The sequence below is a fragment of the Vulpes lagopus genome, chromosome 10, assembly GCF_018345385.1.
Source record: "Vulpes lagopus strain Blue_001 chromosome 10, ASM1834538v1, whole genome shotgun sequence".
Lineage (NCBI taxonomy): Eukaryota > Metazoa > Chordata > Mammalia > Carnivora > Canidae > Vulpes > Vulpes lagopus.
Window position 1 is genome coordinate 55,930,450 of NC_054833.1, and position 12,690 is coordinate 55,943,139.

The window sequence follows — 12,690 nt, forward strand, 5'->3', positions numbered from 1 at the left end:
CTTGCCCCTGGCTGCTGCTTTCTGGCTGCTGCTCCTGCGACTTCCAGGTGCTGTTGCTCGTTACTAACTAGCTGACCTAGTAACTGTGAGAACAGACACTTGTTGGCTGCTGTCCTTCTGACTCTCACTCCCTTGGTTTGCACGTCATTGTGCTTTCCTGGTTACTTTTCTGCTTTTCCAGTCATTCCTTCTCAGGTTTTTTCTCAAGCCCCCTTTCTTTGCTTGTCCTTTATATGCCGGAATTTCTTTTTTTATAGTAAACTTTAAAGACTTTATTTCAACTTCATTCACTTACATTTCTTGGAACAGGAATATATACATTATTCACCAATAAATGCTTAATGCTTTGAATTTACAATTGCTCTATTTGTAGAAACTTGAAAATTATTCCAATTAAATGAAAAAAAAGGTAAAAAATTTTCTTTTGTTCTTGTAAGTTAAAATGTATTTTTTTAATATATATTTTTTATTGGAGTTTGATTTGACAACATATAACACCCAGTGCTTATCCCGCCAAGTGCCCCACCCCTCAGTGCCCATCATCCAGTTACCCCAACCCCCTGCCCACCTCCCTTTCCACTACTCCTTGTTCGTTTCCCAGAGTTAGGTGTCTCTCATGTTCTGTCATCCTAATTTTTCCCACTCATTTTCTCTCTGTGAAAAGTATTTTAAAATGACATTAAATTTTATTTTATTTTATTTATTTTTTTTTGTTTTTTTTTTTTTAATTTTTATTTATTTGTGATAGTCACAGAGAGAGAGAGAGAGAGGCAGAGACACAGGCAGAGGGAGAAGCAGGCTCCATGCACCAGGAGCCTGACGTGGGATTCGATCCAGGGTCTCCAGGATCGCTCCCTGGGCCAAAGGCAGGCGTCAAACCGCTGCGCCACCCAGGGATCCCTTTTTTTAATTTTTAAAGATTTTATTTATTTATTCATGACAGACACACACACACACAGAGGCAGAGACACAGGCAGAGGGAGAAACAGGCTCCATCCCGGCAGCGAGTAGGAACCCAGGATCATGCTCTGGGCTGAAGGCGGCACTAAACCACTGAGCCACGCGGGCTGCCCTAAAATGACATTTTTATAGCAGCCAAAACCTTTAACCTCAAATTGAGAACTCAAGTCTCATAAGCAGAACATAAGGGCCACATTCTAACTTAATTATCTTGATTATTAATAGTGGGGAAAACTCGGTGGCTCCTAAATAGGGCAAGGCAGACTGACTGACAACTAGTATGGGTTTCCTTCTGGGCAATCAGAACTCCATCCCTCATCATTATTTTCATTTTATTGTAACATACAACTGCTGTAACTTAAAAAAAAAAAAGTTTAAATGGATTTTCAGTATTAATGGTGATGCTTGCTAAGATTTAAGAATCCCAAAACTGAGAGTCAGAAAGTGACCCACAATTTAAAAAAAATTCTGAGACTGACTCCTACACAGTGTAATCTAGTGTTTTTGAATTAGATGATACTTTCTCACAGAACACTTCATTAAATGTCTGGTAAACACTCTGCAATCACAAGTGCTGGGAGACTAAGTTCTAAATAGAATGAATATGACTTTCTTAACCTGATCCTATAAGACAGATCTCAAGCATAACCAAGATTAGGAATGCAATCTGTTGGTCCTCATTCCCTTAGGAGAAGCTCATCTATATGGACCTTGGTACTTTGCTTCCAAAATCTAGAAAGTAGCTCAACACTGAAATAGACTCTTGTTTGGTAAGTGATCGGTTAAATGTACTTGTAAAACTAAAAAAAAACTTTTCAAAAGGTCAAAAGATATAGAATTATTTTATCTCCTTATGCCAAGTAATTCTGTTAAAAAGATACTGACTGAACTCCAGTTTTAATTTGTAAAGTTTTGATGTAAAAGCTAATGTATTGAAATCCAGTAAGGTTTTGAATTTTCATGTATATTAACAAAATAACTATTCATTTTGGTGAGTTTTTATAAGGTGTACTCTGGATCTGAAGAATCACTTTTTTATTATGTTGGAATTTTTGAGAGTTATGTGACCATCTTCTTTGCTTATCTACCCATACTCTGTGTAATCTAGAGACTGGATAAATCATAGATGCGTTATATGAAGATGCGGTGATTCTCTTATATTGGACATGTCTCTCCCATGGACCTAGGCGTTATCAATATGGAGCCATTACTGGGAATATTGGTTCCTGTTTGGAACACGGGCTTTCTAGGCAGAGTGGCCCTCCAACCACCCCTGTGCTCCTGTCTCCTCTGAGCTGAGCTGTCATGTGTGGGGAGAGGGGCAGAGCAGACTGGCTGTTTTGTGGTCTGCCATGAGGACTCCTCCTATTGAAGAATGTTGCCTATTTCCATGAAATGTTTTCCGTCCTCTAACTGAAGCCCAACATGGCTTGCTGTAGACACAGAGTTTCACTGTTTAACTCAATTCACGAACCATGTCTTTAACTTCATCCATTCATTGGCAATGATCGTATCTACATCTGTGGCTGAGAGTTCTTGGCATGAGAAGTTAGATCGGGGATATCCTGTAAGGGTCTCGAACTTACAACTTGTTATCCTCTTGCCAGTTACTCTTTCCTTCAAACCTCCTCTTCCCTGATAGTTCTCACATTTCACTACCTGTTAACTGACCAGCCCTAATCTCCAGTCATGCTTCACCCTGAACACCTCCCTGTTCTTAAACAGTTACCAAATCATGTTGATTCCACCTCCGAAACAGCTCTCAAGAAATCTTCATTTTTAGTAACTGAAGTATCACTTCAGCTGATTTTCTCACTGTTACCCGGACTCTACTCATTCTGGCTGTACTTCTAAAGTATAAATGTTGAATGCTTGCTTCAGTAATTATTTTTAGGACAAACTCCTTAACAAGGCTCTTAATGAGTTAACTCACAGCTTCCTTTCCAGCCAACCTGTCTGCTCATTGCTCCCCTTCACACTGCACACTGGCAGAACTGAGCTCCATTTAGCACCCTCATACCTTTTCACTACCTGCTCCCCTGTCTGGAGTTCTCTCTTGGTGTTTGTCTCTGATGGATATCCTCCTGGTCTATTGAGCTTCAAGTCAAATTCATACTCTCCAGGAATGTATTTACTGAATGCTTCCAACATGCATGCACTGAGCCAGTAATGACAGGAACACCTGAGTGTGTACAATTTAGCCACTGGTCTCCAGAATATCAGGCTAGTTGAGGAGACATCACCACATATAAACTTTCAAGTGTATTTCTATAGCTTTGATCTCTCATTTCATTTTAGGTCCAATTGTTTTTATACACTTCTACTTGGATATTTATCCCCTCAATTCAGGTGCTAAAATGAAATTTAGCAATATCTTGCCAAATTTGTAGTGTTTTTAAAGTCAACAAATTCCCTCAATCATCAAGACTCAAAATTCAGCTTCTTTTGATCTTTTTGCTTTCTTCATTTTCTTTATCTCACCATACACCAAATTCATAGTCTAATTTCCATAATCTATTTCTATGAAATGTCTTTTCTTCCCATCTTTATTTTTGACTTCACTACTATTACCCTTTTCACATTAGTCCTCTTAAATTCATGGCTGGATACCTCCTCACTTTCCTGTCACTAATCCCTCCATGTTCCAAGTTTTATACTTCTATCGGGTCAACAGTCTTCACTCCTCTTTCTATGTCACTTCTCTGTGCTACAAAAATGCTTTTGCACCCCTTTCTTCTCTCATCCTTTCCTTCTAACCACTCAAAATATTTTTACTCCTTCACAGACTTATCATTTCCTCGCTGTGTACAATAGTACTGTTCAGGTGTGCGCACTAATGACCTAACCTCCCAAAGTTCTCCCATTCTCCTCTTGTCCTCTTGCCTTCCATTTTATTCTATCCTTTTCTTTCTCCAACATTCACACCAATTATCTTTCTACAATGACAAAGAGGGTTATGAGTCCCTGATTAAAAATCTCCACTGCTTTTCTACTAGTTATAGAATGAGCTCCAAATGTCCCAGCTAGACCTAAAAACATTTCCCATGGATCTCCATCTACATTTCTCGATTACCTCCTGTCTTCCTAGCTACACATCCCACAGCCCTGCCTTTTACAACAGTGGAGGCCTGGACATGCTAACTTCATGTACGCTTCCTCATTAGACAACTGGTACTCGTCCTGCAAGCCTCTTTCCAACTTTACATTTCTGTCACGGTATTATACATGCACTACAATGTGACTGCAGACCTTTCCTGAGCAGAGAACTGGGGCATAGGGTGAGCTATGCCAATCACGGTCAGGCTCACAGTAGGTACAGAAGACACTGGACGTGGTTACCCTCCTCTACCTTTCTGGACTGCAGTTCTGTCACTCATCAGTTTGATGTCCTCCTTTCTGGCTATTGTTCTATCACTCTTCCTTTCAGAGATCAGCTCTTATCTTCACTTTCTCACTCTCCATTTCTTTTCAACTCATGGCAATCTCTTTTCTGTCCCTATCCCATCACTGACACCACTCTGACAAAAGTCATCAGTGCAACTTGTTTATTGTGAAATATTGGGGACAAATGGCCTCTGTAGTGGATACTCTCTCTTCTCCACATTCACTTTCCATGCTGCTCCACTTGTCTCTGCTTGGCAGAGACTAATAGATCCTTTGCCTTTTGACTTATGGCTCAGTTTGGCCAGTGGAAGGCACTAGAAAGAGATGGAGTGACAGAAGAAAGAAATTTCTGGCAATTATTCTTCTAGCTCCCCTACTGCTGGGCATGGGTTAGCAGTGGCAGTGTTCCTCCACAGATGGCCATGGGTTCTGTCTGCAGCCCTCTTCTGTGGCTACATGTCTATCCAGGTCAGGTCTGTGGATAACATCGATTCTCTCATTGTCAGTCCTTGGGGTGTTTCCCCATCCTTTGCTAACTTTCCACTTCCTTTATTAACCCCTCTTCAATCACCCCTTTTAAATGTGCCACCTGTTTCAGGCCAGGACAACCACTTGTGTTGCCAATTCTCTGAAACCCATTTCATCTCTATTAACTGTTTTTTCTTTTTTTTTTTCAGGGAACTTTGTATGTCTCTAGTTGCCATGTTGCAAGCCTCTCCTAGTCCTGTATCAACCACTCCACTCCTATCTGTAGGCTTCTTTTTCTTCTACTTCCTTAACTGTTGTTTCAGAACCCTATCCTACACCTGCCACCATACCTTCTCCATGGCTGGATCTTTCTCTAGAGCTCTCAACTAATAATTTCAATGACATATTGAAATAGACTTCTGTTTTGTCCTCTTTTTTTTTTTTTTTTTAAGAATTCCGTAGCATAGGTACAGGAGGACATTTATTTTATTTTATTATTTTTTTAATGATAGGCACAGAGTGAGAGAGAGAGAGAGGCAGAGACACAGGCAGAGGGAGAAGCAGGCTCCACGCACCGGGAGCCCGACGTGGGATTCGATCCCGGGTCTCCAGGATCGCGCCCTGGGCCAAAGGCAGGTGCTAAACCGCTGCGCCACCCAGGGATCCCTGTTTTGTCCTCTTTCAATTCACTATTCACATTTGTTCACAGTAGATGGGAATGACATATTAAAAAAGAAAAGCTGATCTTACCACCCATCTGCTTCAGATCCTTCATTGACTCCAGTTGAGCTCTCAGGATAAAGTTTATACTCCTTAGCTATAGGTGCATCTAGCTCTCCAATCTCCTGTCTAGCCAAGCTACCAACACTGTGCACACTTCTACTCCTAGAACACCCTGTTCCTTCCGTCACCCTTGGCCCTTGCACACGCCCATCCCTCTGTCTGGAGTCCTAAGGCTCACTTGTTTCATAACAAAGTCCTTCAAAGCCCTGTTGAAGAATCTTCTATTCCATGAGGTCTTTCCCAAACTCTGATGAAGACTGAGAAAATGAATTTAATTGTTCTTAGCTCTGATCAAGAGAACTATTGGCCACACATAGTCTAAAAATGGAAGTACTTTAGGAAATAACCTTATGTACAAGTCAAATATGAATATAATTAATGTCTGAATTATAAGTATATTTATGTAAATAAATGTTATATGTCATTATCATTGCTCATTTGGTACTATTCTATACTTTCTAAAGCATTATTTCACTTTTCTTCTAGATTATACACTAGGAATTGTATTTTACAATATTATACTTCCTTATGATGCCTTATCTACCTACGGGTATGCATGTTGTAGCTTCAATAAACATTTGTAATAAGTAAACGGAAAGTGTAAGATGTCACAGGGCACTCTGGTTGATCCATTCTACTGCTCCTTGATAATTCACTTAAGCTACCCTGGAGAGGAACCAGGAGACATTAGCTTTTTCAAGACATCCAAGAAAGATTTTTTCCATGAGGAAAAATCTATTTCTACCATAAAGTTACTCCTTTTATCTAAACTTACATCATGACAATTCAGCACAATTTTTTCCTCTCAGTAAAGATAAATAATGAACATCAATATTTTAAAATGGTTTTAATGATAGTTTCCATAGAAAATTATTTAACATAGGCAGCACTGTAATGCCAAAGACAATAAATTAGAATTTTGTCTTATTCTTGAAGCAATTTATATTCTACTCTACCTCAAATTAATCTATGAAAATAAAATAGCAAATTCTAAACAAAGATGAGGAGTAACTGGTGAAAAAGCCTTAGAAAGCTACTGAATTATCTTATGTTAATAATTACATCTTATAATAGTAAAGTACTTACCTCCAATTTATTGTTGGTCTGTGGGAAGGGGGAAAGTTTACTTCTGGTTGTAAGTAGGATTCCTGAATTTGCTTGAGGGCTTCTTCCAAGGGAGGAACTGGTTTTTGAAAAACTAAGGCAATAATAAAGAAAAATGGTACAGAATCACCTCATCTTCAATGACCTCTGTTTATATGATTGGCCAATAATAAAATACTACCTTAAAACTTTTATAAAAATAAAATAATTTTTAGAATAGTATAAATATTTTAAATTTAGACATCTAATTCCCCAAAGAGAAACTATTATCTCAAAATTCACATTGCCAATTTTAAGAATATTTATCTGGGAGATAATGTCCAGGCTCTTCATTCTGGCATGCAAACTTCACTGTCTTTGATCTCATGATGCCATAAATTTCTGACAAAATTAATATTCTTTTTAAAAAAGATTTCTTTATTTGGGAGAGAGAGAAAGCAAGAGTGCACAAGTGGGGGGAGCAGCAGGAGGAGGGAGAGAGAATCCCAACCAGACTCCCTCAGAGCGTGGAGCCTGACAGGGGGCTCGATGTCCCTGAGATCAAGACCTGAGCTGAAATCAAGAGTCAGATACTCCACCTACTGAGGCACCCAGGGGCCCCAAAGTTGATTAATATTCTTATTAAGAAAAGGGTAAAGTATAAAAATACCAACTAATATTTCTTGAGCACTTACTGTTATAGACATTGTTTTTAAGCATGTTGTATCAGCTAATTTGCTCCTCACTATGGCCTATGAGACCGATGCTATTTGAGCCTCTACTCTGCGATGTGGGAAACTAGGGCATAGAGAAATTACTTGTTCATGGTCATAGATTCTGTGGCTACTGTCTACATACTTCACAGCACAACGTCTAACCCAATCCTGTTTCCCACATGTGCCTACTTTCCCGAAGCCTTCCACCATGCCTTCCGTACTCAGCATGCCCTACTTCTCCTACTTCTTGTGGCACTCTTCTCACCTTCCTGTTTGACTTGAAACACAGCTGTCTTCTAAGGATATTGCTTCTGTTGCAACCTGCTTAAATGGAGGCAATATTTTATTAACCTTTACCACTTGTTGTCTATCAAATAGAGCCTACGCACTAACTTTAACACTAATTCAGGTCAACGAAAACCTGAAATTGAAGAGACAGATGCACCCGTATGCTCATCCCAGCATTATCTATAGCAGCCAAGAAATAGAAGCAGCCCCTGTCCATTGACAAATGAATGGACAGTGAAGTGGTGCACATATAACGGAATATCACTCAGCTATAAAGAAGAAAGATCTTGCCATTGGAGGCAATGTGATGGACCTATGGGCATTACGCTAAGTGAAATAAGTCAGATAGATACTATATGATGTCAGTCCTATGTGGACTCTAAGAAACAAAACATATGAACAAACAAAACAAAATGAACAGACTCATAGAGAGAGGAAACATACTGTTACCTGAGGGGCTGATGAGCTGTGAAATAGGTGGAGGGGATTAAGAGGTACAGACCTCAGGCAGAAGTTAAGTCAGTCCTGGGGCTGTGATGTACAGCACAGCCCAGGTGGTCAGTGATACTTTATCTTCTCTATGTGCTGACAGACAGAAGCAGACTCACTGTGGGATCATTTAGTAATGTACAGAAATGCCACGTCATGAACATGTACACCTGAAGCTGACAGTCTATCATATGTTTTACAACCACCCATTGCTGTTTGGTCTGCTAGTATCTCCTGCCTCTCCTTCCCTGCTGCTGCTAGAGGAAGCCTGAGCTTCTGGAGAACTTTCTATGTGTGAGAGCTACATTACCTCAGCCACCCACGACCTCCCTCCCTCCAGTCCTACTCTGCTATTCTCACTCCCAACAGTGCTCTGATCTCCCCGAGACCCCCTACCTGTTGCCCTTCTCTGGAGGAAGGGGGAGAGCCAACTATCATGCTTCCCTGCTGAGCTTCAGGTAACACTCAGAATTTGGGAATAAGTAAATAGTAGTCTCTCAGAGCTTTGTTCTTGCTCTTCATTCATAGTAGTGAATTTTCTTAGAATAGTAAGTTGATATTTTGTATGGGTAATATATTCATACTCAGAAGTTAAAAAATATACATGATACAAATTTGGAAGTCTTGCTTTCCTTGGTCACTTGTATATTCTTTCACTGTGTCTTTATGCAAATATAAGCAAATATAAATATATATTCTAATTTCCCCCTTTTCTTACCAGAAGGCAGAATATTATGTATTATGATCTGGATAATTTTTTTCATGCTTAACATTATATCCTGATGTCAGGAATAGACACAGGTTTTAGGAGAACATAGGGCTTATACAATTTGTGAGACTTCACTAAGAAAAATAATGCAAAATTACTGATGTAAAGTTAGGTGTACAGCTCCTGAAACTCAAGCCTCATTAGCTTCATGATAAATCTACTTGTGCTGAAGAACATCCCGTATCAGTCCACAAAGAGTTTCTCCATTATGTTTCTAATAGTTGTATAATATTCCATTACGTGAATGTGTCGTTTTTGCTAAGACTCTTGGGGGAAATAACTCCCATGAGTGGTGACTCCTTCTCTGAGGCACTGGACATAATGATCTACATCCTCTGTCCTAAAACTACCTTCTCTTTTGCCTTCTTATACATTATTTTCTTTGTTTGCTTTTGTTTCTCATTGTGCATTCTTGAGAACTACTCCTCAAATCCTGAGTCTTTCTTGCTCTCCCCACAGTGAACACTACTAGTGTGTTAGGATTCTATTAGGCCCTACCTGCAGTCCATGGTCTATATCCTGTGGTTTAGCTTATCTTTCCCACAGCTTCATTTATTATCTATATACCACTCCTTTTTAAAAAAAATTATTTATTTATAAATTACAGACAGACACACACACAGAGAGAGGCAGAGACACAGGCAGAGGGAGAAGCAGGCTCCACGCAGGGAACCCAACATGGGACTTGATCCCTGGTCTCCAGGATCACACTCTGGGAGGAAGGTGGCGCTAAACTGCTGAGCCACCCGGGCTGCCCATTTTTTGTTGTTTTTAAAGATTTTTTAATTTATTCATTTAAGAGAGATAGAGAGAGAGAGAGCATGAGCAGGGGCAGAGGGAGAAGCAGACTCCCCACTGAGCAGGGAGCCCAGGGTGGGGCTCGATCCCAGCACCTGGGATCACAACCTGAGCTGAAGGCACACACTTCACAGACAGAGCTTCCCAGGCACCCCTGTAATTACAGTAGAGGCCCCCAAGCTTCCCACCTCGTATTCATATTCCCTTTCTTCCTTGGCAACAGACCCCATGTTGAATAGTTAGGGCAGCAATACAGCCTTATTATTAAATATATTTCTTTTTTCAGTCTCCTTTGCTCAAAGAGTAGCTAATTATATGTAAGTAGACATAAGAAGATGGATACTTCTAGGAAAATAATTTAAAAGGAGCTCAGAGGTACAACTTTTGTCCTTTACAATTCTTCCTTATTTTTGCCTACATCAGTGGCATGATGGCTTGAGTCCCAGCAGCTACAATGTGACCACAAGGATGAAGATATAAATCACAAACTAAGGATAGTTGAGCTGAAAGACAGAAGGCATTTGAGTTCCCAGTGACATTAAACAGTCATCAAACCTGTAATGCCTACCTCAGGACTTCATATTATATGAGAGAAAATAAACCCGTATCATATTTATGCTATTGCTATTTTTAGGGGTGTTATGAGCTGTCTCATATTCTCCTTAATGTTATTAGCTTGCTTTTCAATTACAATAGGATCTTTTACTGATACAGTAATAGCTTGCTTTTCAGTTAAAAAACTTTAAGAGGATCGCATTTTGGATACAGATGAAACTCTAGCATGGTATGGCAAGCTGAACATGGGTTCTAGCTTATTTTCTTCTTCACTTTCCCCCATCCTATGCTTTAAGATGCACTAAAGTACATAATTTATTCGCAAAAGTTTTTCCTTCTTTGGGGACTTAAAATTTTTTTCTCTTTGTTTGGCAAAATGTTCATTCTTCAAGATTCAAATGAAGTCATGTTCCCAGGGACAATGTCCTTGCTGTACTGTATAGGGTTAGAGCTCTTGTTTCTGAGCTCACACACTACTTACACATTCTGTTACCACAGTGATTCTCAGGATATTTATTGACATTGTTCACATTACTCTCATCTCCAAAATAAGCTGTGAGATCTTCAAAGGTAGAGTATGAGTACATTTCTCCGTATCTCAGCCTAGGGCTAGGTACAGTAGAGTACAACATTTGTTTGCTGAACATAAAGGCTCTGCCTGTCCTTCTCTTTCTTTCTTTCTTTTTTTAAGAGAGAGAGTGTATGCGTATGAGTAGGGCCTGGGGGTGGGGTGGGGCAGAGGTGAGGAGTTAGGAATAGGGAGAGGGAGAGGGAGAGAAAGATTCTTAAGCAGACTCCACACTCAGTACCCAGTCTGGGTCTTGTCTGATGTGGGGCTCGATCTCATGATCCTGAGATCACGACCTGAGCTGAAATCAAGAGTCAGATGCTTAACTGACTGAGCTACCCAGGCTCCCCTGTCCTTTTCTTTTTGAATCTTTGCAATTTTATAGTTAATTCTGTGTTGCTATTTAAGATATAAAAAAACGTAGATATGGTACCAAAGAATCAATAATAATTATATTTAAATTCTTAATTGGTTCCAGGTCTTGGATTGTTGAGTTATATAACTTTGTACACTTTTTATTTTGTCAGTCTCTTAACTAAGAACTGGAACCAAAATGTGAATGAAATGCCAGAACGAATGTGACACTAATTTATTGAACCTAAATATTAAATTTTCTTTTTACTACATCCATTTTAAAAAGACAGAACATTTTAAGCCAGTATGAAGTAGAATCAAACTTGTGAACTTTCAAAATTTACTCACAGAACCAACAAAATATTCTCCAAATTCAACCTCAATCAAATTACAGCTTTTCATTTGGTTAAAGTCTTATACTTTTTTAGTTTGAATTTACACTTTCTTTCTTAATTTATTGTTTTGGGGGTCCCTGGGTGGCTCAGCAGTTTAGCGCCTGCCTTCGGCCCAGGACGTGATCCTGGAGTCCCGGGATCAAGTCCCACATCAGGCTCCCTGCAAGGAGCCTGCTTCTCCCTCTGCCTGTGTCTCTGCCTCTCTTTCTCTGTGTGTCTCTCATGAATAAATAAATAAAATCTTAAAAAAAAATTATCATTTTATTGTCTACTCAAGTGAAACAGGCTAGAGGTTGTTGTTGCAGAGGTCAGAGTACCTGCTCTCCTCCGCTGTGAAAGGGGAATATGGGCACGCTGGAACTTTTCCGTGACTTCTTCAAACTTCTCTTTCCTTTGCTGAAGGATTTGCTCTCTGAATTGTTGTTCTCGTTCTTCTTGTTCTTTTCGTTTCTCTTCAAATGCTCTATATTTAATCACAAAGTAGATGTCTGAATTATGGAGTAAGTTTTCAAAATCTCAACAAAGAAAATAGTTTCAAACCAATGATTTATTATATAATGATGTTTGCCTGTTTCAAAACTCTACTTACTTAGAAACAACAGATTTTAGATTAAGAACAGGCCCTTAGCTAAGAATTTTAATGTCATTTTGTTGGGAATTCCAGAATCTTATCCAGACCTTTTGCAATTAAGAGAAGGCTCTGTAATGAGGGTCTTTCTAGTTTCTGGCAGCCCTGCATGCACATTCCCACCTCCCAAAGCCTGCTGGGGAACAATTCTTTACTAAACAGCTATACTATTTTCTGGAATGTGAAAAACTATTTCACTGGTGAAAGAAGCAGACTTGGAAATTACAGAATAATCAAGATAACACTGTAGATTTTTCTTCTTCTTTTAGAACAAAGGTTTAAAATTGGGGTATAGATCCTTTACCTCTTTGGTTAGGTTTATTCCTAGGTATCTTATGCCTTTGGGTGCAATTGTAAATGGGATTGACTCCTTGATTTCTCTTTCTTCAGTCTCATTGTTAGTGTATAGAAATGCCAAATTGGCTGTCATATTGAGTCTGAACTATGCTAAA

General features: G+C 39.4%; 1 protein-coding gene across 8 annotated transcripts in view; it reads right to left on the reverse strand.

The window, feature by feature from the left end:
* CEP126 (centrosomal protein 126) overlaps window positions 1-12,690 on the reverse strand; it is a 107,585-nt gene that overhangs the window by 40,912 nt on the left and 53,983 nt on the right. For 7 of the 8 annotated variants that reach the window (XM_041772699.1, XM_041772694.1, XM_041772696.1 and 4 more), the window contains exons 3-4: window positions 11,928-12,073; window positions 6,682-6,793 (exon numbers count right to left, since the gene is read on the reverse strand). In XM_041772699.1, the coding sequence (XP_041628633.1) occupies window positions 6,682-6,793; window positions 11,928-12,073 (258 nt within the window). The remainder of the gene's footprint in view (window positions 1-6,681; window positions 6,794-11,927; window positions 12,074-12,690) is intronic. The other variant, XM_041772695.1, reaches the window with a different exon arrangement.